General features: G+C 45.9%; 1 protein-coding gene across 1 annotated transcript in view; it reads left to right on the forward strand.

Moving 5' to 3' along the window:
- The window catches only part of LOC102371484 (olfactory receptor 9G4-like), a 32,728-nt gene extending 14,644 nt beyond the window's left edge, over window positions 1-18,084 (forward strand). Inside the window, exons 2-3 of the mRNA XM_006026064.1 lie at window positions 15,878-15,926; window positions 17,125-18,084. Of these exons, the coding sequence (XP_006026126.1) occupies window positions 17,128-18,084 (957 nt within the window). The 5' untranslated portion in view covers window positions 15,878-15,926; window positions 17,125-17,127. The remainder of the gene's footprint in view (window positions 1-15,877; window positions 15,927-17,124) is intronic.
- Window positions 18,085-26,279: the final 8,195 nt, after the last annotated feature.

A 26,279-nucleotide genomic window follows, 5' to 3' on the forward strand; every position in this document is an offset into this window, starting at 1 on the left:
GGGGTGAAAAGCAACCTGTTCAAATTTGCTGATGATACCAAAATTTGGGGTGAGGTGGGCACGTTAGCAGGGAAGGAAAGACTACAGCAAGATCTGGATAGGTTGCAGGGGTGGGCTAACAAAAACAGGATGCGTTTCAATACTGACAAGTGCAGGGTGCTGCACTTGGGCAGTAGTAACCGCAGCACACTTATAAGATGGGAAACTCCCTTCTTGAGAGCACGGAGGCAGAAAGGGGTCTTGGAGTCATCATGACTCCAAGATGAACATGGGCCAACAATGCGAGATCACAGTCAGCAAAGCTAACCGGACCGTATCGTGCATCCAGAGGTGCATCTCAAGTAGGGCCAAGGAGGTGATCCTCCCCCGCTACGCGACACTGGTCAGGCTGCAGCTGGAGTACTGTGTCCAGTTCTGGGCACCCCACTTGAAGAGGGATGTGGACAACATTGAGAGGGTCCAGAGGAGGGCCACACGCATGATCTGGGGACAGCAGGGCAGACCCTACAATGAGAGGCTACGGGACCTGAACCTGTTCAGCCTTCACAAAAGAAGGCTGAGAGGGGACCTGGTGACCGTCTACAAACTCACTAGGGGTGACCAGAAGGGTTTTGGGGAGACCTTGTTTCCCCTAGCGCCCCCCGGGATAACAAGGAATAACGGCCACAAGTTGTTGGAGAGTAGGTTTAGATTAGACATCTGTAGGAACTACTTCACAGTTAGGGTGGCTAGGATCTGGAACCAACTTCCAAGGGAAGTGGTGCTGGCTCCTACCCTGGGGGTCTTTAAGAAGCGGCTCGATGCCTACCTGGCTGGGGTCACTTGAGCCCAGTTTCCCTCCTGCCCAGGCAGGGGGTCAGACTTGAAGATCTACAAGGTCCTTTCCGACCCTACTTCTATGATTCTATGATTCTATGAACTTGAGATGGTTGCTCATTGTTCTGTCATCTGCCACCACTGAGAAGAGTCTATCCTCTTTTGAACCCACGTTCAAGTAGTTGAAGGCTGCTATTAAATCCCATATCAGTCTCCTCTTCTCTAGACTAAATGAGCCTAGTTTCCTCAGTCTTTCCTCATATGTCATGTCCCCCAGCCCCCTCACCATTTTTGTTGCCTTCCACTGGACTCTCTCCAGTTTGTCCACATCCTTTTTGTAGTGGGGGTGGGGGGAGGGGTGGGGAGGGAGGCAAAACTGAATACAGTTCTCCAGATGTGGCCTCACCAGTGCTGAATAGAGGGGAATAATCACTTCCCTTGACCTACTGGCAGTACTCCTACCAATGCAGCCCAGTTAGGGTTGGAAGGGACCTATTAGAAGCCTATTAGACTTCTTGGCAATCAGGGCACACTGTTGGCTCATATTCAGCTCATTGTTCACTGTAACCCCTGTGGCAGGACAGTAGGGGGTGCTACTACACAGAGCCACCCACCTCACAGTACCAGACCCAAAACCACGCTTTGGGAGTCTCCCCTGTGTGGAATCAGAAAAAAAAAATGCCTTAAACTTTGATCATACGAGTTATAAGATGACATAACCGCTTTGTGGGGAATTGCTGGCTCTGTATAGTAGAACAGATAAAGGAAAGTGTTTGTTCTTTGTGACTCCTCTGCAACTGCTTCGCTCACCGCGGCCTTGAAGATAGCAAAAAAGTATGTACAACTCTGATTTCCAGGTGCAAGAAGGGAGTGTTATTTCTCCCTTTGTCTCCCTCATAGTTCTCATCCTGATAACAGCAAAGAAGTAATGAGGTAATGTTTGTAGCTGCTTTTCTAGCTAATTCCACTATGTGATCACGTGAGTTGTAAGTGACTGTTAAAAAGTATATAAGCCTCCTGATTTTGCTCTTGGGGGGGAACCCCTTCCAAGTGCTTGGGAAATCCATGTCACTTTGGCGTCCCCCCTACAGCTGTAGTTTCATTTGAATAAAAGCTTCTGCTGACCTGACCCAAAAGTATGTTGCGTGTGTTTCCACGACACCTGGAGCATCTATGTTTATCTGTCCCCCTTTCTGGAGCACACCGGCAAGCCTGGGGTAACGCTGCCACCACATGGGCACTGGTCTCTGTTAAGGCTCTGTGCAGCCTGGGGTACATAGACTCTGTAAGCCTTGGGGTTGCTTTGATCACAGTGGTATTATTTCTGGGTGCTTTTTTTAGCCTGAAGCCTCCAAAGATAGCTCTCTGTACCAAAGGAAAGTAAATAGCTAAACTCACCATAGCCAGCAGAGCCAAGGGAGTAAAAAGGCCTCTCTCCCCCCTTAGGAATTCACAGCCAAGCATGCTGTATCCTGATATCTTTTTATTGATCAGAGGGAGAGTGGGGGTAGAGCAAAAGAAGTTAAGAGAAAGCACCTTGAGCAATACAGAATAAATTGAGCCTTTCATCAAATTTGGGTTTGGGAACCCTTTTCATACACATCTAAGTAATTGGCAGTGGCACAAACTAAACTGTGTCCCAACAGTTTTACTTTAATATGCAAAAAAGGCTTTTAAAGAAGCAAGAAATCCTGCTCCTGCAAACAGTAACACAGTTGCAGTGCCTTAAAGGGGAAATCTCGTGGTGTATACAAGCAGCCCTTGGCTTTACAGTGTGAATTTAAGGGTATCATTGATGGATATATCTTCACCCCTACACCAGCTAGAACCCTACTGATTCAAGAAAAGAATTTTAAGAAAGAGAGAAAAATCATCTTAGTTTATACTGGAGATTAATTCTGAGACTTATGAAGGAATGAGACAAAGTGTGGAGCAAGGCTTTTGGTGGCAATGCTAATAATGAACAATTTACCATTAATTTTCTGCAAATATTGACAATATTGGCGTATATGTTCTCTTTATGAAAAGAACTGCAATAGATCTGATTCTTGGAAGGAATTACTAGATAGTGTATATCATTTTGTAATGAGGGCTTTTTATGTTAAAAATAACAAAATAAGAAGAAAAGACACAAGGAAATGGACTAATCCAGAATCAGACCCACTGCTTGAGAGTTAGTGGAATGTAGTTTGAAACAAGGGGCATTTATATACGTGCTTGGCAGCAGGGGGAGGGTGCTTTAATTAGAGTCGCTGTGAGAGCTGCTCTAATTAAAGTGCCCAGAGCACCATGTGTATCAGTGCCCCTGCACTGAAACATGGTGGTGGGGGCACTTTAACTAAAGCTCATTGAACAGGGATGTTGATACGTATGACACTGGAGTCCACTGGAGCACAATAATTACCACATTTCAGCAGACTCAATTAATTGAGTCTGCTCCAATGCACTGTAATTACAGCACATCAGAGCAGCCTCCCTGCATGTGTATAGGCACCCAAGGTGTACAATTAGTGAACCTCTGTCAATAGTTCCATCAAAGACACCCAATGGATAGGGATGAAGAAAATGCCTGGAAGGAACCTCTAGCAAACAGTGTCAGCATCAGTTTACTCCCTTCTTTTGAGGGCTGTAATAAACAGATGCTACTTATCATGTGATCTCTTTGAGGCTATTTCCTCTCTGAGCAGCACTTCCCTATTCTTTGGCTCTGGCTTGATCCTTTGGGCACAGGGAATTACAATTTATTTTGATATTTTTCCCCACATTCCTAGGGAAATATGTGCAGGGGTATGTACACACTGGACACTGAAATTTTGCATCCCCTGGCCTTGCCTCATATGTTCTTAAGTTAGCGTCTTTGTGTGGCACTAAGGAGCCTGTTTATTCTAAATTAAGCAATGAATATAGTAGTACCCATGCTTGGTAGAGCTTTGGCTCCACAGGTTTTAGTAAAGGTGAACCTCTCACCTATCGGCCATTTTGACCTAGTTGAATAAGATGAGCATGCACAGTTGGCGAGCTCTTACATAACGATTTTTTGCACCTAAATTGATAAAAGATCTGGATACTTACCTCTTGATACTTACCTTACTTATCAAAGCAGTTTGATACATATCCACTTGCCTCGTTCCCTGTTGAAACAGTTTGATACATTATGTTAGACAACAATGATTGATTTCTATCTTCTCCTTGTTTTTATTGTCTGTACTTGCTATTTGTTTGTTAAAAGTATACACAAATTTCATAGTCTGTTAATTGTCACTAATATTTGTTTTTATCTAGTTCTGTTGTTATAAAATCTACTTAAGTCTTGAGTCTTATTCAGATTTTAGCGTTGGGCAGGGCCAGGCTGAAGGTCAGTACCCAGTGAAAAGATTAGGACAAGTCCACCGTTTCTAACAACCCTCATATTTTGCTTTAATTAAAAGCATTTGCAGCAATGCCCTTCATGTCATACCCCCTTTACCACAGCCTCCTTATCTTCCACTTAGCCTGGACCTGTCCCCAATGAAGCCTGGTGCTCCAGAAATGGGAGCCCAGAAGTGACACACAAAAATCAGCCTAGTGCAGTGAGACCCTCTGAGTGACAAACTGCAAACATGTAGCAGTCAGGACCTAAGCAAACTGCTTGATTCTGTCTCCAAAGTTCTGTTAGTAAGAGCAGGACCAGAGTAATGTCCCACAGCACCTTGTGCCTGTCCCCTATCTGGGGAAAACTGGAATGGCAGGGAGAAGGGGGCTGATAGTACAGTTAGCGAAGGAAGATTTCCCCCCAAAGCACCAGAGGCAGCAGCAATAACGTCATGTGCCATGAATATTCCCACCTTCCCACAGGACAAACAAGGTGTCATTCTAATTGCTCCTTTGGGGACCTCTCAGAGACATCCTTAGAGCAGATCTATTGGAAGCGGATCCACTCGACTCACAGAACTCCCATATAAATTATGTGTGTCCTTCATCTAAACAAGAACTGGCCTCGGTAAAGACTCGGTAAGGAAATGCATCTTCCCTTCAGCAGGTATGTCTGGCTGCCCCAATCTATAGTAGGGAGGTTTCTATTCTGTGAGATCCCATTCATCCCCCCAATCTCAGGGCTGGATGGGGTGGGGTATTGGCTAGCTTTCACCTGCCTGATTATTATCCCTATGACTCTGAGGGACCCTTTGAAACTTAATCCATTCTCTTCTCACCCAGAAGGTGGTTACAAAGAGAAGACATTCAGGGAGCCCACCACTGCTTTACACACTTGTCTGAAGCCCAGTGATATCTCAGTGGTGACCCCAGCATCCTTAGTGCAGAAAGGCCTTGGTGACCACTCACACCCAAACAGGTTGAACATTTACAGGCAGGTCCTACTGAGAGAAGTGTTGGGTGGGCTACTCCAGCTGAGTGTAAAACGTGCCCTGGAATCATTTAACTGGATCACAGATTTATTTACAAGAGTTAGAAGAGAACACAGAATCCTCTGAGGTACAGCAATTTGTGGCACAGTTCATTCTCTCCAGTCTCCACACACTGCCTTGCTATATGCCATCCTTAAGTACCCACAGAGCACAAGGGAGCTTGGATCAGTGTGTCTCATCTATTCATCCTCCTTTCTGAGGATAAAAAATGTAATCACTTCCCTTGGACTTCACAGAGTTATTCCCCACCATAGTGATGTAATTCTCCTGTATACAAGATTTGTGAAACACACTACAGCTCTGTTGTGCATGTACAGCTTATTGTGCAGTTGATGCACCAAAGACTTTAATGGGCTCTGGCTGTCTTATTGACTTTTATAAAACAAAATGTTCAGTATTACGCAGTCCTTTTATATGTAACAATTGGGCTGTAGAGTGATTGAATCCTGGGAAAATAGACCCAGAAGGGATCTCAGGAGTCATCTAGTTCAACCTCCTGCTCAAAGCAGGATCATTCCTCTCTAGGTGATCCCAGTCAAATGCTTGTCTAATCTGCTCTTAAAAACTGCACTGGAGGAAAATTCCACAGCCTCTCTAGGTTACCTGTCACAGTGGCACCCTCAGAGTTAGGAAATTCTTAGTATCCAAACTAAATGTCCTTTCTGCAATTTCAGGCTGTTACTTTTTTGTCATGTCCTCTGTGATCACTGGTAGTATCCTCTTTATAAACACCCTTCATGTATTGAAAGACTGTTACCAAATCCCCTCATAGTCTTCATACCTTCAGACTAAATAATCCTAGTTCTTTCAGTCTTTCCTCATAAATCATGTTTTCTAAACCTCTAATCATTTTGTGGATTTTCACTGAACTATTTCCAATTTGTCCACATCTTTCTTGAAGTGCAATGCACAAAACTGGAATCAGTGCTACAGCTGAGGCCTCACTGGTGCTAACCACTTCCCTTAACTTGCAGCAGGCAACACTTCTGTTAATACAGCCCAATATGCTCTTGGCTATTTTTGCAACAAGAGTGTACTGTTGACTCATGTTGAGCATGCAGCCACTATAATAACCCTCAGATCCTTTTCTCTTGCACTGCAGCCCAGCGAGTCATTCCACAATTTATATTTGTGCATTTGATTATTCTGTCCTAATGGCAGGAAACTTTGTTTGTCCCTAATGAATTTAATCCAATTAAGTGTAGGATAAAAGGATGGGATAGCACATTATAGGTAATCAATATAAACAAACACAACTGTAATCTGCACAAGAGGCCAGAAATAGGTTTTGGTAGAACTGATTAGGAATTATTAATACACCATCCCCTACAGAAAATGTAGTAGAAAATTAAGAATTAAAAAAAATTCCTATCAAATATTGTCACATCTTGAAATCTGAAAATTGTCAATATCTCAACCTATTTACCAAGAACTGAGAGCTTTAAACTTAAATTGTATGTACTAATTTATCTGCTGGCAAAAAGGTAAAATTCTTTAGAGAGAGCAAATTTTTCCCCCTGAAAATCATTTGCTTACTCAAAATCAGCAATTTTCCTTCCAAATGTAGGGGATTTTGATACAAAGCTTTGACCAATGTTATTCTGCACAGAATTTTTATTTGACTGAATATGAGAACATACCCTACAATTTTATCTCTGTATCTATATAAACAATGGCCTCAGTGATTATGAAATGCAAAAGATGATGGGAAAGAAGAGTTTCTTCTCAGGATATCAATTTTTTTTTAAAAATCAGCAAAAGTTTTTGCAAATACCATAGTAAGGAAACTTGGACAAAAAAAGTGTGCTTAATTTTCAGGTAACTAAACTTCAGCTAAATCCAAATGAATGTTCACCAGCATGCTTGAAAGCTTGTGACTCAAGAGAGGGGTATTTTCATAGCAAATTTTAACACTAACTGTCGTTTTGCAAAAGGACTCCAGATTTTTTTAAATAATAAGGAAACAACTTTTTCAGGGAGACACCATTAGGAAAGATAGAAATACTCCCACTTTCAGCAAAGTCCAGCTTTTGGGCAAAGACCAATCTTGAAGTATTCCAGATGAATAAGTGAAAATTTCAGAGCGCTAAAAGCAACAGAAAAGAAGCTAAGAATACAAGCCATAATGCTCTTTTAACTGCAGCAACCAGCATTTCTTACAATAGGTGTTTAAGCACATTGAGACCTGCCATTCTCCATAAATAGCTATGACTCAACCAAGACTGTTCCCAGATTAAGATATTATTTCGCATCCAGGTAAACAGAACCACCTCTCAGGCAAAAGACTACAATTCTCCTGTGCATGGTGCCTTCATATATAACTGGGGAGAGAGTAACCTGTTTAAAGCCAGCAAGGGAGTTAGGTTTAGCAGGAATCATATTGTCAGGTACCTTGATCACCAAGTCAGAGAGCCAGAGTCCAGAAACTATAATACAGTTTACTCAAAGTCAAGGTCATAGTAGCAGCAGGTACTAGGCCTGTGCGAGTAGGCAGCTATTCGATCTGGCTTCAGATTCAGCCACTTCAAGTGGCAGGGATCGAATGATATCCAGACTGGGTTCCTGCTTTGATCTGGCCGAAGTAGCTCTGAAGCTTCGGAGCCACCTCAGAGATCCAGCCATAGGGTATAATCGGGAATCAATTAAATATCTATAACTTCGTAGTTTTTGTCTGATTTAGATGAACCTTGCAGGGGTGGTAGCCCCTGGTGAGGCCACAAAGCCTGACAAGGTTCAAGGAGATAGGTGCAGGGGTTTGGGGGGAACTGCACCCCAAATTCTTGAAAGAAAAACTTGTGTCAAATGTATATATTACACCACAGGGGGGTGAAAACTTCAGGGTTGGTAGCCCCTGGTGAGTCCACAAAGTCTGCCAAGTTTCAAGAAGATCAGTACAGAGGTTTGGTGGAAACTGCACCTCAAGCTGCTGACAGGCCAAACATAGATGATCCTGTGTGTTTTAAGGTGCAGCAGGCTGAAAACTGCAGGGGTGGTGGCCCCTGCTGAGACCACAAAGCCTGCCAAGTTTCAAGGAGATAAGTGCAGGGGTTTGGGGGGAACTGCATCTCAAGCTGTGGACAAGCAGAACTCGTGACATGGGTGACACTGAGTGCTAAGGTGCAGCAGGGTGAAAGCTGCAGGGGTGGTGGCCCCTGCTGCAGCCATGAAGCCTGCCAGCTGTCAAGAAGATCGGTGCAGGGGAGTTCTGGGTCCTGGGGCCCTGCACCTCTAGCTGCTGGCAGGCAAAACTCATGACATGGGTCCTTCTGCAATTGTGTCTGTCTTGGGGCAGATAGATGATCCTGTGTGTTTTAAGGTGCAGCAGGCTGAAAACTGCAGGGGGGGTGGCCCCTGCTGAGACCACAAAGCCTGCCAAGTTTCAAGAAGATCAGTACAGAGGTTTGGTGGAAACTGCACCTCAAGCTGCTGACAGGCCAAACATAGATGATCCTGTGTGTTTTAAGGTGCAGCAGGCTGAAAACTGCAGGGGGGGTGGCCCCTGCTGAGGCCACAAAGCCTGACAAGGTTCAAGGAGATAGGTGCAGGGGAGTTCTGGGGCCCTGCACCTCTAGCTGCTGACAGGCACAACTCGTGACAGCCACCACCCCTGCAGTTTTCACCCCACTGTGTTGTAATGCATTGATGTGACACAAGTTTTGCTTTCAAGAATTTGGGGTGCAGTTCCCCCTGAACCTCTGCACCGATCTTCTTGAAACATGGCAGACTTCATGCTCTCAGCAGGGGCTACTACTCCTGCAAATTTCATCCAAATCAGACAAAAAACAACAAGGTTAGATATTTCATTGATTCCCCTAACAAAAGCCAGTGCTTTGATCCAGACATGCTGCTTCAGATGCTTCTCCAGATCCGAAGCACAGTGCGAAGCCTCATACAGCCCTAGCAGGTACCTTCTAGAGCAGGCAGATGTAACAATTTGCCAAGCTCTAACAGCTATCTGCACATGTCCCCTTCTACAACAAACATAGCAAAATACCATAAACAGATTTCAAATATATGAAGTATGAAGATATCCTACAACTCCAGCAGACCTCAATCAGTCCTTCCAGATGCTGTATAACTGCTAGGCCTCAGTAGCATCTTTCTGTTGTCACTGATTCAAACCTCATTATGTCCTCTTCCATAGATGTCTCCAGTTTAACAATCTCCCTTACAGCTCTTTGCTGACTAGATGGCATCTCAGTCTCTGAGGAGTCCTTGGAGGCTTTCTTTTCTTTCTTAGATAAGCTATAAGTGTCTTCAGCTTTTCCAGAACTCTTGTTCTTCTGGGGCAACACCTTGATAGGATTAGGAGCTACCTGAAATGCTACTAGTACCTGTTAATATGTCCATCTTTTGCCATCAGACAGGAGCATGATGTCCTTGGTTTGCAGTTGTGGTAACTCTTTAGAGATCCTGTAGTACAACCATTTTTTATTAATCTTATCCTTTTTTAAAAATGCATTTCAATTACGGGTGTCAACAACACCATTGTCCATTAGATTTAGTAACCTGATTCTGATCTTATGAAACAGAATTTCCTGCTGGAGACAAGCCATGTTTTATGGGTTCTGTCCTATAATTTAGGAGTGCCAGGTATGGATCAGTGTTTGAATCTTTTGCTTTTTTTGACAGTATCTTAACTAGTTTCTTAACATTTTCTACCAGCCCATTGCATTCTAGGTACTTGCGACTAGAAGTGTTGTGTTGAAGCCCATGTTTACATACAAATCTTTTAAAATCCAAGCTTTTAAATTGAAGACCATTATCTGCTCTCACTATTTCAGAATCCCAAATCTGGCAAAAAACTGATTTTATTTGAGTAATGACATAACTTGCTTTTGAGTTTTCCATCTATGTAATTTCCAAGATGGACACATGCTATTAACACACAGCAATAAACTCTAGTGCTTATTGCACTGGAGTTTATTGCTTCTGGGTGTGCTGTTTGAACATGCTCCTGGGACCACAGCATGTTGAGCTGGGTCTAAGCAGCCCCAGCTGGCAGAGGGTCCAGGGGGTCAGTCTGGCAGCCCAGAGCTGCTCTAATCCAACTCAATACGCTGTGGAGAGGCTGTCTGGGGCCCAAGGGTGCTCCAGTGTGGGGCTAGCCATCAGGCACTCAGTGCACTGAATTACTCTGGTATCCTAGCCAGCCACATCAATGTCTACATATATGCTGCTGAGCGTGAAAAAACTACCCAGCTGTGGAGTTAGTTTCCTGTAGCCTGATAAGGCCACACATGTAGATGTGAGAGGTTTACTGCAAAGCTAATTAGTCTATTCTGCAGTAAACTTTTTATGTAGATGTGACCTCTATTTCTTCCATGCTTTTCCATCAAAGCTGCCAGAATCCCTTCTTTAGAGGTATCTGTTGAGAGTTTAGAGCTCTTTAAGGATTATAATAGTTTAACCTGGACGCCTTTTTATTAATTCCTTCAGTTTTTCAAAGTCAGTGGTGTGGTTATGTTCCCAAGCCCACTGAACATGTCTTCTAGGAATGCTTTCATGGATGTGGTCTTTTCTGCCAAGTTATATATAAATTTCCCTGCAAAACTGACCATTCCCATCAATTTTTGCACTCTTTCTTAATCGTTAAGAGATGGCATGTTGGTAGTGGCCTTACTTCTGATAAGATCATCTTTCCGCCCTTTTTCTGTTAATCTTTCTCCTAAATAAGTTATTTGTTTGACACTGAATTTGTATTTTTGCCTGTTCGGTTTTAAGCTGGCTAAAGGACCTCTTCTAATGCATGCTTTAGTCGCAAATGTTATTCCTTGGTGTTTTCCCCCAAACTCGAATACCACCTATGTTTGCTAGAGTTCCCTCAAGACCTTCAAAACTTTGTTGTATCTTCCCGCATGGGCAGATCTAGAATTTTGAAAAGGGGGTTGCAGATGGTGAGGTGCATCATCTTGGCAAGAAGTGACCAGTGGTGTCCCTCAGGGGTTGGTGCTTGGTCCAGTGCTTTTTAACATCTTTATCAATGATTTGAATGCAGGAGTAAAGAGCTCACTGGCCAAGTTCACGGATGACACCAAGTTATGGGGAAGCATGGTCACACTTGAAGATAGGCTGCTGATACAGGCAAACCTAGACAGACTAGCATGTGGGGCGGATCGGAATCAAATGAAGTTCAACATTGAGAAATGTAAAGTGCTCCATCTGGGGACAAAAAACCACCTACACACCTACAAGCTTGGCAACGCTAAACTGGCCAGCACCACAAATGAAAGGGACCTGGGGGATAATAATAGACTACAGTATGAATATGAGCTGGTAGTGTGACACCGTAGCCAACAGAGCAAATAATACCCTGGCATGCATCAATTGATGCGTCTCCAGCAAAACTAGGGAAGTGATTCTTCCACTCTACTTGGCACTGCAGAGACTGCAGCGGGAGTACTGTGTCCAGTACTGGGTGCCGCACTTCAACAAGGATGTGGTAAAGCTCGAGAGAGTCCAGAGAAGGGCCACTCATATGATCAGAGACTTTCAAGCCACGCCATATGAGGAAAGGCTGATGGACCTGGGACTCTTCAGCCTGAAAAAGAGAAGGCTGAGAGGGGACTTGATAGTGGCTTACCACTACATCGGGGCATACATCAAGGGCTTGATGAACAACTCTTCACCAGGGCATCCTTGGGAATAACCAAGAGTAATGGCCATAAATTCCTGGAAGATCATTTCAGGCTGAACATTAGGAAAAACTTCTTCACAGCTAGGGCGTCCAGACTGTAGAACAGGTTCCCTTCAGAGGTGGTGCAATTGCCTACCCTGGAAATCTTCAAGAGAAGACTGGACAGTCACCTTGCTGGGGTCACCTGATCCCAGCTGTCTTTCCTGCCTGGTGCAGGGGGCTGGACCTGATGATCATCCGAGGTCCCTTCCAGCCTTGCAATGTATGAATCTATGAATCATCATGAATAAAACAATGTAGTTTTCTCCAGTTAAAAATAAACTAGAAGCTTTATGCTAGGGGCATTATTCATTATAAGATTGAAGCAAAAACAAATATAACTTAATTGCAACGAGTTAAGAATAATCTGCAGGCCTGTGAAATAGGAGCTACATTACCAGGAGCAGCTTTTAAACTGCAGATTTTCAGAATAAAGGATAGCTTGATTAGTGGAATATCAAGAGCATTAAAAGGAAGAGATGGTTGTTAATACCTGTGGAATGAAGAATTTAGAAGGGATCAGATAGATTATAATGAGATATGAAGTCAAGTGACTACCTTTGCATTGCCTGACTACAAATGCTGCTGCCAATGCTAGGCAGTTGAGGTGCCTGTACACGAACCAGGAGGCTGCTCCAGTGCGCTGTAATTACAGTGTGTCAGAACACACTCAATTAATTGAGTTTGCTGGAGCATGTCAATTACTGTGCTCCAGCCAGCCTCCACATTGCATGTATGAGCATCCCCATGCTTCAAAATGGTGGCAGGGCATTTTAACTAAAACTCCTTCAATGAGCTTTAGATAAAGCACCCCTGCAGCCATTTTGAAGTGCAGGGATACTTATACATGAGACACTCCAGGTGCTTTAATTAGGGTGGCTTTTGGAACCCCCACTCCTGAAGTATGTGTAAAAATGCCCTTGACTTTAATCTTTGGGTGGGACAGAAGTCAAAGGATCATGCAAGTGAACCAGTGCATTGGCACCCCAAATCTGTCCCTGTCTTCCTGTGAAAAAGCTCAGGTACAGAACACAATTCAAAAGGAAGTCTTTGAAAGCAGCACTTGGAAAGCAAAGTGCTATTGTTTCAAAGGGAAGACATAGAGGATGCATCCACACTGGAGAAATACTTAGCTTTTGCCATGCTTCCAAACATTTCTTCTCTGGTAGGAAATAGAAAGTGTTCTTTTTGATGTACCTGTTTAATTGTTTTGCACCCAGACACTAGCTTAAAGATCCATCTTTCTTTTCTGCTATGATGAGGGAATGAACACAAACTGTTGGTCTTTCTGGTTTTTTTCCTATTATACCAAAATAACTCATCTGTCTAGTTTCTCCTTAACTTTTTTTTTTATGCTTAAAGCAAGAGGAATATTTTTAGGAGCATGAACAGTAAGAGTGTTTGGTTCAGTCAGTTCTTTATTCTAAACAGCTGAAAGTTTATATAATTATAAACATCAGAAAACTATTCTTTATTGCTTTCCACTGGCTCCTATACTATCAATTACCATTCCAAGCTTTACATGTTCTTAACACAATACTAGGCATCAGTTTTCCTGAAACAATTATTAACTTTATATCTTTACCATGTTGCTTCTGTGCCTAACATGCAATTCATACACACTTTAGTTGGAATTAACTTCCATTATATGATCTGAGAATTACCTTCTGAATCTGTATGTACAAAGGTTTAATGTTTAACTGGCTTGCTTTCTAGCCTCTTCAGTCTGGGATTTGTAATTTCAGAATCCTGGTAAATTCTGATTGCTTGTTCCAAAGTCAGTCAGCGTGTGCATAATTGCCAAGCCATGTGATAGCGTGCTCAATGGCCATGTGCAGTTCCTATAGTCCGGCACTTAACTTAGTCAGTGGGTAGTTATCGACATTATGCAACATGGTGCATGTTTTTCCACAGCTACAGTCTAGATTGTTGCAAAGACCTGAACAGTGGAGGTTGGCTGCACACAGACTTTACCCTGTTCGGGCCTATTCAGCAAGGCCCACTGATGGCATGGCAGGTTGAAACCAAGCGGACAGACTGTAGGATCTATGATAAGGAACTTGTTTGGTGGTAATGTCAACCTCTATGCCTCACACCAGAGGGTCTCTGCTGTGCGGTCCTGGTGCAGCAGTTTGGATGACAGTGGATGTCGTGATGGTAGACATGAAGCAGGTGGATTTAAGAGATCATTGTAGAGTGACAGGCTTGGATTGGCATAGATCTTCTCTAGTAGCATGTTAGTTGCAACTTAGCATCCTATATGAGTGGGAACAGTGTTGCTCAGGACTGGGACCCATGGTAGAGGGGTCAGTCAAAGAGTTCCCAGATGATGTGCATTGTTGAATGTAGCTGCACATCAACGAGTTTGGTGTGTGATGACCGATTGCAGACTGGTGTGCAGTGCTCTGCCACAGAATACAAGATGGCAAGAGCTAACATTCTTAGGGTTGAGGCTCTTGCACCCCATGATGGCCCAGCCAGCTTGTTAAGGAGGTTCTTGAGTATTTGAACTTTCATTGCTGTCTTTTTTAAGTGTTCATGGTAGCCCAATGTCCGGTCTAGCATCACACCCAGGTAGATGGGTTGTGCTTCGTGCCACAGCCTGACCATTCAAGTAGATGTCTAGCTCCCAGGCAGCATTGGAATTGTGTAGGTGAAGAACACTGGAAATTGTCTTACAGACACTTGGCTGGACACACCAAGTCTTGCAATAGTCAGCCAGCTTTGTGACATCACTGTTCAGAGTATGCTCTAACTCAAAAGAAGTCCGGCCTGGAATCCACAACAAAGTGTTCCAAAGTGAGTTCAGTATTTTCCAACAACCTCTTCCTAAGCTATGGATCAATGGGCACATCTACACATACAATTAGTGCACATGAATAAACTCTAGAGCAATATACTCCAGGTTTAATTGCTCCTGGGCACACTGTTTGAACATGCACCCAGGAGCAATTAACTCCAGAGCATATTGGTCTGCAGTTTGTTTGTGTGTAGCATGTGAAGCCTGGTTGAAACAGCCCTGGCTGGCAGGGGGCCCTGGGGCTCAGCCTACCAGCCGGGGCTGCTCTAACCCAGTTCCACATGCTGTGAAAGGGCTGGCTGAGACACAAGGGTGCTTTGGGACACACACTTGTGCTCCAGCCAGCTGGGCCAGCATCTACATATGCACTTCTGTGCATGAAAAAACTCCACAGCAAGGTAGTATTTGTATTTACAAGTACTACCCTGCTGCAGAGTTTATTAGTTCCCTGCACCCTAATAGGGGTACATATGTAGACACTGAAGTGTTTACTGCAGAGCTAATTAGTGCTGATCCCCAGCACAGTTTGGTCTCTTATAAGGGACTCTGCTAACTTTCCTAAGTTGCAAATCTGACTCAACAGTCTAAAGTCAGTAACAAATTCCTCATTTGTCCTCTCTTGGTTTTCTGATATACAAGTTAAAAATGTTTCAAAGGTTTAGGTTTGTTTTGACATGCAATACTCTTCAGACTTTTTAGTAGTTTTACTATTCTTTTCCCTTTCAGATAGTTGCTAACTTAAATGCAGTTAAAGCTTTGTGCCCTGCTAGATCTTTTCTGTGGCTCTGTTAGCCAACATATACAGGTAGATATTGACACCCTGCTTGAATTTTTTCTGGCTTTCTGCTGCATTGTTGGAGAGCTGTAACTGCTCTGGAAGTGACAAATGCTCCATTTCTTCTTTTGTGCCCCCTCCTTGTTTTTTTGTACTCCACTTCTGGTAGCATGTGTAGCTTGGTAGATTGATCACCAAGTCAGAGAGCCAAATACTAGTCCAGAAACTATAATACAGTTTATTGAAAGTCATAGTAGCAGATGACCTTCTACCAGGGACAACAGCCTTCTACTACCAACTGCCCCAGGTAGCAGGCACAGAAATTATCCACATAAATTGCTCTTAGTGGAAAACCAGTGCCCAAAACTTCAGGTTTCTAATGATTTTACATTTTCCTCATTTTACAGGTCATTTATAAGAAGATTCTAAAGAAGTAGTCCCCCTTCATTAATTAAGGTAACACATATTAATGTGATAATATGAAAGTTTCAAAGAGAATATACTGTGCAGTAGCATTTTCTTCTTTAAAGTTGTCACTACCTTGTGACTGTCCCTTCACAGCATCCAATGAAGCAAGCCTTCTGCTTATGAAAGTTTATGCTAGACAAATAGACAGCTCTGAGTTAGTCTATATAAAGGTGCAAATCTATCCTCCCTTCTTCCTATCTAGCATTTTCCATTGGGCTAATATATGCCAGCCCAGAGGTGAACTTATTTAAGAAAACCTGATGAAATTTGGATCCAAACCTTTTCAGTTTCATGGAGGTTAACGGCATTACATATTCTACTAACTATTCATTGATAATCACAGGTCTGCATTGAGTATATATACACTAGCTGGTATATACATAGAAAATGGTAATATGAAATAATCAGGTATGAGTAAATTATTTGCAGCACATCGTTTACTAACCAAATTTGTCCTTTCTTCTGATTATAGTGTCTGAGAATATAGTGCGGCTTTTACAGATTTATCACTTGCACATAATTTATACAAGCATAAACAAGAGTTTGTGGAGTTTTTCTTCTCTTTCCATCTGTGCTTCAGCAAATGGTTAACTGACAATGAACTGATGTAGCTCCACTGATTGCCCCAGCTTGAGATCTAGCCCCTTAGCATTTACCTAGCTCTCACTGACATGGTATACAAGCACACGCTCCCTGTTGACAAACTAGAGATCATGCAGAGAAGGGCCAGAAAAATGATTTGAGAAACAAATGCTGTGCAATGAGACAAAATAGGAATTCTAATTCTGACAAAAAGAACCAATGGCTGGAGGTCAAAGCCAGACAAATGGAGATGAAGAATAAGGCGCCCATGTTCAACAGTGAGGGTAATTACTCTTAGGACAAACTGCCAAGGATAGCCACAGCTTCACCTTATCTTAATGTATTGAGAGCAAGAAGGAAAGTCATTCTGAAGCCAGTCTTTGGTCAAAGAAAAATTACAGGGCTCAACCCAAGAAAAATTACAAGGGTCAACCCAAGAGTCACTGGATGGATTCTCTAGTCTGTAGATGGCTGTGATGGAACCTCTAGGCCAGATCCTCACAGTTATGGCCATAGTTTGATAGGGGAATGGATATATGTAGTGTGACTGACTGGGCTCTGGAATGGCTCAGATATTAACATATCTGACTTCCCTTGCCAACAGGTGATGGCTGTGGAGAATATGGAAGTCGGAAGCAATAGCACCCCTGTGACAGAATTTGTTTTGGTAGGCTTCACAAGAGAACCACATCTGCAAGTTGTTCTCTTTTTGCTGTTCCTCTTCTCCTACACCCTGACAATGATGGGGAACCTGGGCCTAATGACATTAATATTCCTGGACTCACACCTGCACACGCCCATGTACTACTTTGTGAGCAGCCTCTCCTTTCTCGACATTTGGTATTCCACTGTCTACACCCCCCGGATTCTAACTGACTGCATTTCTAAGAGACAGGTCATGTCTTATGCTAGCTGTGCTGCCCAGTTTTTCTTCTCTGCTGGTTTAGGCTTCAGTGAGTGCTACTTGCTGGCTGCTATGGCTTACGACCGCTATGTGGCCATCTGCAATCCTTTACTCTACTCCTCTGTCATGACTAGGAAGCTCTGTTTTCAGATGGTGGCCAGCTCCTATGCTGCTGGCTTTGCCAATGCCATTGTGCACACAAGCAACACTTTCCGCCTGCACTTCTGCGGGGACAACACCATCAACCACTTCTTCTGTGATGTACCACCATTGCTGAAGATGGCCTGTGATGACACCAAGGTCTATGAGATTATTTTGTCTACTGTTGTGGGTTGCAACATGCTGGCCACCACTGCACTCATCCTGATCTCCTACATGGCAATCCTGGTGGCCATCTTGCGCATCCGCTCAGTTATTGGCCAGCGCAAGGCCTTCTCTACCTGCTCTGCTCATTTGATCTCTGTATCTCTCTTTTATGGGTCCATCCTCTTCATATATGTACAGTCCAGCTCCCAGCACACCTCTGACTGGGACAAGATTACTGCCTTATTCTACACTGTAGTTAACCCTCTAGTCAACCCTATCATTTACAGCCTGCGCAACAAAGATGTAAAGGTGGCATTTAAAAAAGCCCTTGGAAGAACCAGAGGACCCAGGTAATTGGTGGGGGAAGCAGGCATGGCTGCACAGGAAAGAGATGAGTCAAATAAATTTCTGCTGTGGTTGGGATTGAAATCCAGGAAGATGGCTTCCATGAACCTCCTATATTCCCCACCTACATGTGTCAACAATACGGCCTTTGATAAAGATAGCTATCACTTCACACTGATTATGGTGATTTTGAAGTTGTACCAAGGGCAAAATGGCAGTCCCTGTCTGGTTCAGAGTGGCTAACAATCCCTCTGTTAGAAGGCAGACCATGACTACACTATAAGACTCTATGAAAGAAGGGAGTATTAGGAAGAACAAGGAGGAGTCAAAGGCTAATATAGGTATGGCATAGCAATTTTGGGGGCAGGAGAGTTTTGGGCTTCTGACTTGGGGGCCAGGTGCTAGCAGTGGAAGTTGGAGATGGTGGGAATAGGACTGCAGCATACCAAGAGTGGGGTCACTGGAAGGGTGAAGAAACATCCCAAGCATCCAGGACACTAGGTGTATCTAAGGGTAGATTTTGATTCCTCAAAAGTCTCATATGCCTTGGAGGGAAAATCTGTTCTTCCTAAAACAAATAAATCAGTATAACTGTGGGTGGGCAGGCAGGGCACAAGCCTAAGGGAGTAGCCAGAAAGGACGCAGTAACTTTATGCTTTTGCCCCACCCTGTGCATTCAGAAACTTCCCTGCAGTAGTTCGAGAAGAGGAGCAGGCACCGGTGCTGATGAGAGCTTCACATCAAAGGGAATCCACAGATCCAGAGGGAAGTGCTATTGTGGCCAGGAGCCAGATGGTTAACCCTCTCATCTCCTTTTTCTGCTGCCTAATTCCAGCTTTTAAGCTGCCACTCTGTATACATTCTTGGCAGTGTTAAAACCCTCAGGATAGGGATGTAAATGGTTAAATGACAATTATATTTATACCATTTACAGCTTACTGTTTACCATTTTGACCTCTGGCAGGAATGGTCCTGGCCCCTTATGTCTTCACTGTGCTTCTGGTGCTGTGCGGGTCCTGGGCTCCAGGTAGGGAGCCATGGGCAGGAGGCAGCGGGGGCAGCTGAGCCACTAGGGGATGCTTCCCAGCTGCAGAGCTACAGCTTTCGTTCGCCCCCATGGGCAGGAAGGGCTGGGGGTGTGGACGGAGTTGAAGCTGCAGACATCTGTTCCCAGATCCTGTCACCATGGGGAGGGAGGGAGAGAGGTGCCAGGCCTCGCATTGGGGTCAGGCAGAGTCTTTCTGCCACATTAGTGAGACTCCCAGACGTGCAGTGGATCTGCCTGGTGCCCCCGCAGCGGCAGGCTTCTGGCAGGGTGACAGGCTCCTTGTGCCTCCCAATACATTTGTGCTGCTGTGGCCTGGACCTGGAAGGCTCCTTCACACTGCCAGGCTGGGCCCTCCCCACCTTGCCCTGGGGGAAAGGGGGTCTGATCCTTGTGGTGCAGCCTCTGCCAGGGGGTGCTGCATCCTTCCTTCTCCCACCTGTGGGGCTGGGGCCTGCCCAGCCCTGAGACAAGGCTGAGCACACAGCTGGAGCAGGTGACACCAGGTCTGAGGGGCAGCTGCTGACCCCTTGCACGATGAGTGCAGCTCCAGGTCATTCCTGATGGACAGCAGTACTGCAGAGCAGCACAGCAGGGATCCTGGGAGGAGCATTAGGGCTACAACAGCAGCCTCCCAGGCTGGAGCTGCTGCACTGCCACCCCTCCAGGAATGCTTTGGCGCTGCAGTCACCACACGAGAGGCCAGCAACAACCCTTCAAACCTGGTGCTGCCTTCTCCAGCTGCTGTGACGCCTTGTTGGGCCAAGCCAGCCATGCACTCAGCTCTCTCTCAGGGCTGAGCTAAGCCCCCTGAGGCCCCAGTGCCACAGATGGAAGGGGAATGGAGGCAACGTGCCTGGTGGAGGTGATCCCATTGGGACTGGACCCCCCCACCCCCCAACACTTCCCTCCAGGCAAGCTGGGGGGGGGCCTGGCCTGGCCTGGCGTGGTGTGGCCTGGCATGGCCTGGCAGTGTGGAGGAGCTTTCCAGGTCTAGTCCACAATGGCACAAGCATGGCAGGAGGTGCAGGGAGCCTGTCACCCTTCCCAGGCCCTGTTGCTGCGGGGGGGAGGAGGAGCAGGCAAATCCACCATGCTCGTGAGAGTCTTGCTGCTGTGGGGGGAAGGCCCGGCTTGACACCTGTGGGGGGTCTGGCACCTCCCTGGCCCCCTCCTACCCTCACCATGGCAGTGGGATCTGGGTGCAGGAGAGGTCCGCAGCCCCAGCTCTGTCTGCAGCCACATCCCCTGTCTTGTGGGGGTGAGGGGAGGCCATGGCTTCGCAGCTGGGCAGCACCCCCTAGTGGCTTAGATATGCCCACTGCTCCCTGCCTGTGGCTTCCTGCCATCAGTCAGCCGGGGACCCGTGCAATGCTGCAGGCATGGTGAAGACAAGAGGCTGGGGCTAGGGCTGCTCCCTCCTATCCCTGCATGCTGACTGGACTGCTCCTGAGTATCCTGCATCTCAGACTCTGCCTATTCCACAGTGTGGCTGAAGGGCTTCAAATTCTTCCTCACAAACTCTAGGCTTCTTTCTGCTGTTGCAACCTCTGCCAGGAACATCAAGCTGCTCTGTTGTGCTCTCTGGTGCTTTCCTGGTATCCTGAAGTTGCTAGATCCTTAGGGCACTTGTACACGTGACAGGGATTTATTCCACAGTGTCTCATTCTATGCCCCCTAAATTGACACGGTGGGCTTTAATTATTTCCATCACTGTATCCACGTGGCTGCTCAAAAATCCCAAAAATTGCTCCATGCACTATTTAAAGTTAAATAATATAGGGAGCACCACATAACAATCCACCCCGCTAACCTCTTTTACTAAATTACACATCAAGGGCACCTATAGCTCACACAATGCTAATATGTCCAGATCAGTGACAATTGCACTGTTTCATTAATTTGCATATTTTGATTAAGTGTAAGTTCAGTACGTTAATTAATTTAATAATTTTTACACATATTTTTACACAAATTTTTCTTTCCTCTTATTTTTAGTTAAGCAATATTTATTATTTTTAAATGTTTTTATTATTATTTAATATTCCTTTTATTCAAGTAAAGTTTATTTAGTGTTAAAATCTGCTTGTATTCCTTTTTTTCCATGTGAACATGGCGCTGACATTTAGCTGGGCAGCCTGCTGGAGTGAGTTTGTGGGGGGAGTCTGCGGTGCGGGTATCCAAGCTGATACGGCACCTAAGCCCTGGGATGCACTTGGATTGGCAATGAGTTTGGGGGTCCAAGCTGATGAAGCCCCTGTGTGCGGTGGAGGGCCACACAGCAGCCTTAGGCTACACTTGGGAGGGCAGCAAGTTTGTGGTGGTTTGCTTTTGGGGGTCCAAGCTGATGAAGCCCCTCTGTGCAGCATACAGAGAAACCCCTGGCTTTGCTCTGGACATCAGTGGTAAAAAATTGTGGGCGCTCAGCAGAAAACGTTAACCACCAAACCCCAAATTCAGCCTCAGGTGGCTACTGCGGGTGTCACATTACGTCCCATTATCACAGCTACAGTCAGTCACCAAAAGTGACCGCCAAATCAGTTTTTCCAGGTCTCTTTTCCAACACCCCCTTTTGACATGTGACACCCTTAGTGGTAAAACTATGTGGGCGCTCAACACAATGCTTTACATTAAGCAATTGTATTGTTCTACAATAAGCTGTTGACCATTCTGATGAAGGACACAGGAGATTCTTGCTTATGATTATTCGGTTTGCATGACAAAATGCACAAGGCATTTATAAAGATTGAAGACAGAGATGCAGCAGCTCACCAGGAGATCATGGCCAGCACAATCAAATTCCTGAAGATGGCTGATAAGTTCTGCATGAATGCTGAGCAGAACTGGCATCAGGAGAGAAAGTTTAGACAGGAGCTCCTTAAATGACTAGGCAATAATGGCCCCTTTGAGACAAACCTATTGACAGACTCTGTGCCTGCAAACAAGGGGAGCCCCTCTTCTAACTGCAGAAGGAGAGCCCTGGTATGTTTTAGGTATGAAGGGGAGGATGATAGGGTGATACAGAGGGGTTGGGGGCGGGGGGACCCAGTGATGGGTACTGGGTTCTCTGATGTAAGTGAATTGGTCATGGTTCCATAGGAAAACCCATGTGAGTTAGAGACAGAGGCTGCAAGGTGGTGGGGAGAAGAGAAAATGACTGGTGATGGGCTCATTACCTGTACTTGCTCATGCTTCTATAGCAAAACCAAGGAAAAAATATGAGACACAAGATGCAAGTGAAGGGGAGAGAGGGGGCATGAGATAATACAGAGTGATGGGTCTTTAGCAGGAAGTAGCTGTGAGTGAATTCCTCATCCTTCCATAGGAAAACCTACGCAAATTTAAGCCAGAGGGTGCAAGGGTGAAGGGTAGAGGCAACTAAGGGTCATGGGTTTTTAGCTGTTAGAGAGTTTCTTTTCTTCTGGTTCATTTTACTGATATTTAAATAAAGTCTAAGATTAAATCTAAAATAATTTTCTTCCATGTCTTTCTCATGACAGAGGAATGGTTGCAGTGGGGTGGCCTGCCCATATACCCCTGTCCCTAGGTTGCATCCCCAAAGCACCTTTAGAAGACAGAAGGAAACAGTACAAGGTTTTTTTATTGAGCTGCCTTTGCTCCTAAGGCTGTGTGGTCATTGTGGAGGTTGACCACCACAATCATCATTCTCTCAAATGCTCAGAAAGGTGTTGATTCCTGCAGCGATGTCATCCACAGTGGTGGGGGGGAGCTGGGGAGGTGGGCAGGAATGTGTAATGCTGCAACAGATATCCATTCAGGCATCTGCGGGGGTTCTCTGGTAGCCCAGGCTTATCCCCAGCACCGTCATAGCTCAGGGTCCTGAACCAGGAATGCAGGTGTGCCCAGGGCACGAGCAAGATGAGAAAGAGCAGGGCATCATGGTTTGGTGTGCCCTCTGCTTGCACAAACAGATCATCTCAAACTGACTGGGGGAAACACTGAAGGGACATGCTTGGAGTACAGTGGTGGTGTAAGGGGGCTGTTTCCCTGGTGCTTCCCCCCACCCCCCTGGAGAGGGCCCTTGCAGCAGGGGGGGGTGGGGGGGGAGAACCAGGGAGACCAGAGGGCAGGCAGCCAGGCTGGCTGTGGCCAGCACAAAGCATGGTGACAGCCACACAGGATCTAGCAGGGGGCAGGTGGCTTGGCTGGCCGGTCACCACCTGGGGACAGTTCTGCCAGTCTGTAAAATGTACAGTCTTCCCTGGGCACCCTTGTTGCACTGCCAGCCTCCGATCTGAGGCCAGGCACTGCTGGGCCCCTAGTGCAGAGCATCAGCTCCCTGCAATGTTGCAAACTTGCACAAAAGGCCTTTGTCTCTCACCTGTTCAGGGCCAACATTTAGACATGGGGGTGAGGGAGCAAGGATTTGAGGGAATGCAGCCTCAGGGGTGCCCATTGACATTCCCTACTGAAGATGCCTGGGCATGCCCAGGGCTGGACCCTGCTCCAGCAGCAGGTTCCCAGTTATGGATGGCCATTGGTGGTCTCTGTAATAGGATCTGATCAACTGCACCAATAACATTATATATAAGTTCATGCAACTTTAAATGATTCCCTGGGCAGTCCACACAATTGGGGAGCAAGGTGGGTCCTGGGCATTCAAGGCCCAGGCATTTAATACTATGACCACAGAAAGAGCAATCTCCCCCTGACCAAAGACCACACATTAAACAAAGAGAACATGAAGTAAAATATCCAGCAAAGCAAATGCAAAACTTTATTTACAAACAACAGAAATATAACATGAAAAAGGGCAAAAAATAACTATGAATCACTCTTCTATAACTGTCCTATGCTATTAACACTATGCTATTCTGTAACTACACTATGCTATTAATACACTATCACTACACTATAACAATAAGTACTTAAACTATTACTAAAACAAGAACAAAACAATCGTGTTGTTGGTATGTGTTACAGGGCTTGGGTCTCCCCTTGACTGGTGCCCTACTCACTGGCAACATCGGGGTAGGTCCCTGAGTTAGTGCCACCTGTGTGTTCTGGTTGCTGTTCCTCCTCACCCACCACAACTTGGTCTTATCTTCTTGGGACATAGTTCCTGGGAGGTGACCTGCTGGATCCCACACACTGGCTTCTTCATGGGGCTCCAACTTCCCCTTTAACCCATCCTTACCACATCCAGGGCTGGAACAGACGTTAGGATCCTGAGGTCTTTGTCACAGATGATCCCTTCTCATCTGGAAGTCCCGTAATTGTTGGTGTTGGACTGTACCAGCAGCTTACTCCTTGTAGACTATCTTTTGTGCTCTGAACTGAAGTCAATGCAATTGAACTTGCCTCAATCCTGAGGTGCTAGCGATGTCATAGAAAAAAATCACGTGTGAACTTCAATGAAAATGGATCAGTGTCCATTGTTGCGTGCCCCGGGCATCCTCCCCAGGCCCACAGGCCCCTGGCTTGGGGCCTATTGTCTTTTCCCTTTAGTTGGCTGTGGCCAGCAGTCTCTGAAGCTCCTTGCTGCTCCCCCACAGCATTATTGTGGGCCCTCCAGTGGGTCACCGTCCCTGCCCACTTGACCCTGTCGGACCTGAGGCTGGGTCCTTCACGGTCGCTTCTGCCATCGCTCCAACCTCCCATCTCGGCATCCCTGATCTTCTTCCTGCTGTGTGTGGCCCCTCTGCTGCCTCTGTAAAGTACTGCCAGACCACCAATTGCTCTTCCACCCAGCTCTACTCTAGGCTTCTGCGTTCTACCCCTCCTCTGAGTTTTTCTCCACGGCATCCCTCCGCTGCACCATGTGGCCCTTTCACGCTGGCTTCTGTGCAGCGTGCTGCTGTCCTGCATCTCTCAGCAGTGTTCCATGCCCCTGCCCCCAGGGCCTCTTTTCTAGCTTCCCCTCTCACTGGACTCTGCCCAGCCTCAGGGACTCGGTGGCCTCCTTCCTCAGCCAGTGGCCTCCCTCATCCTCCCATGGTATACTCCCTGCCACTTTTCTTTTCCCATGGCGCTTGCTCACTGTCCGGCTCTCTCTCCTGGGCTCCTCCCCTGAATGCTCCACCACCTGCCTTTTCATGGGCCCTCTCTCCTCCTGGGCCCTTCCCCTTTTCCCCACCAATTCACAGGCTCATACTGCTCTGGAAGCAGCATGCCGGGGCCCCTTATCCCATCATCTTCCCACAGCTAGTGTTCATCAGCTCTCCTGTGGTGAGTGATGGGGGAAGTTGGAGTGGGCTGTCTGACAAACTGGTGCTCAACCTCACTCACCAGGCTCCTAAGTTTAGCAAAGGTCAGAGTGTTGAGCCCCAGCTCAAGTCTGGGATCGTGCCCGGTATGCAAAAGCCAATAAAGATACCAGGGGTGAAAGTATAAAGATTTATTGCTAGCAATACAAGGTGCAAGCGGAATAATTTCACGTAACAAGCACACAGATTCTTAATTCTAAGCATCTTTTATACAGGAGTATTGGACCTTCATAAGCATTCTTGTTTGCTAATTGGTTATAAGGGAGTGACGCAAGGAGTTCTTTACTGAGCATGTCTCTATACCTGTGTTTTAGCTATGTATCTCATTTCCATACATGTATGTTTCATTAGCATACTTTCTCCCCACCTAGGGGTGTGAATCTTAATATTTAAATCAGTTCTTTGCCCTAGTCCACTGATTCTGTTTTTGTTTTCAAGCCTCCTTTATCTAAGACTGTCTTCTCCTTATCATTGCAGTTGAGCATTAGTTACAGAACAGAGACTTTTGCTTGGGCTTTGTGTAGTGGTTTCTAGGTCAAACCTGACAAGAGCAGACCAACACCTGTGCACTGCTGACTGCTCGCTTCTGCCACAAACCTCACTGTCCCAGGGACAACGGGACTAGAGGGAGACCCCGGCCCAGAGCCAGAGGAAATACTCACTTATGCTTCGCAGGAGGTGGGAGCAGTGGCGGCATGCAAACCGGGGAACCACCCGTGCGGCTCGTTAGCCGCGCTTTCATATGGCTGGGGCGGAGTGACGTCAGAGAGAGGCGCCGCTCAGCAGAAATAAAACGCGGTCCCAAAGGCAGAGGGGGTGCGCTGCGAGAGGACGTGAAGCCTGGGGGGAAGCCTGGGAGTGGAACCGGGCGCCTGCATGGGGCCTTGGCCATGGGCCAAATAGGCTGCAGCATAGCCGGGGGCGAACGCGGG

This window comes from Alligator sinensis, unplaced genomic scaffold (genome assembly GCF_000455745.1).
Source record: "Alligator sinensis unplaced genomic scaffold, ASM45574v1 scaffold437_1, whole genome shotgun sequence".
Taxonomy (NCBI): Eukaryota; Metazoa; Chordata; order Crocodylia; family Alligatoridae; genus Alligator; species Alligator sinensis.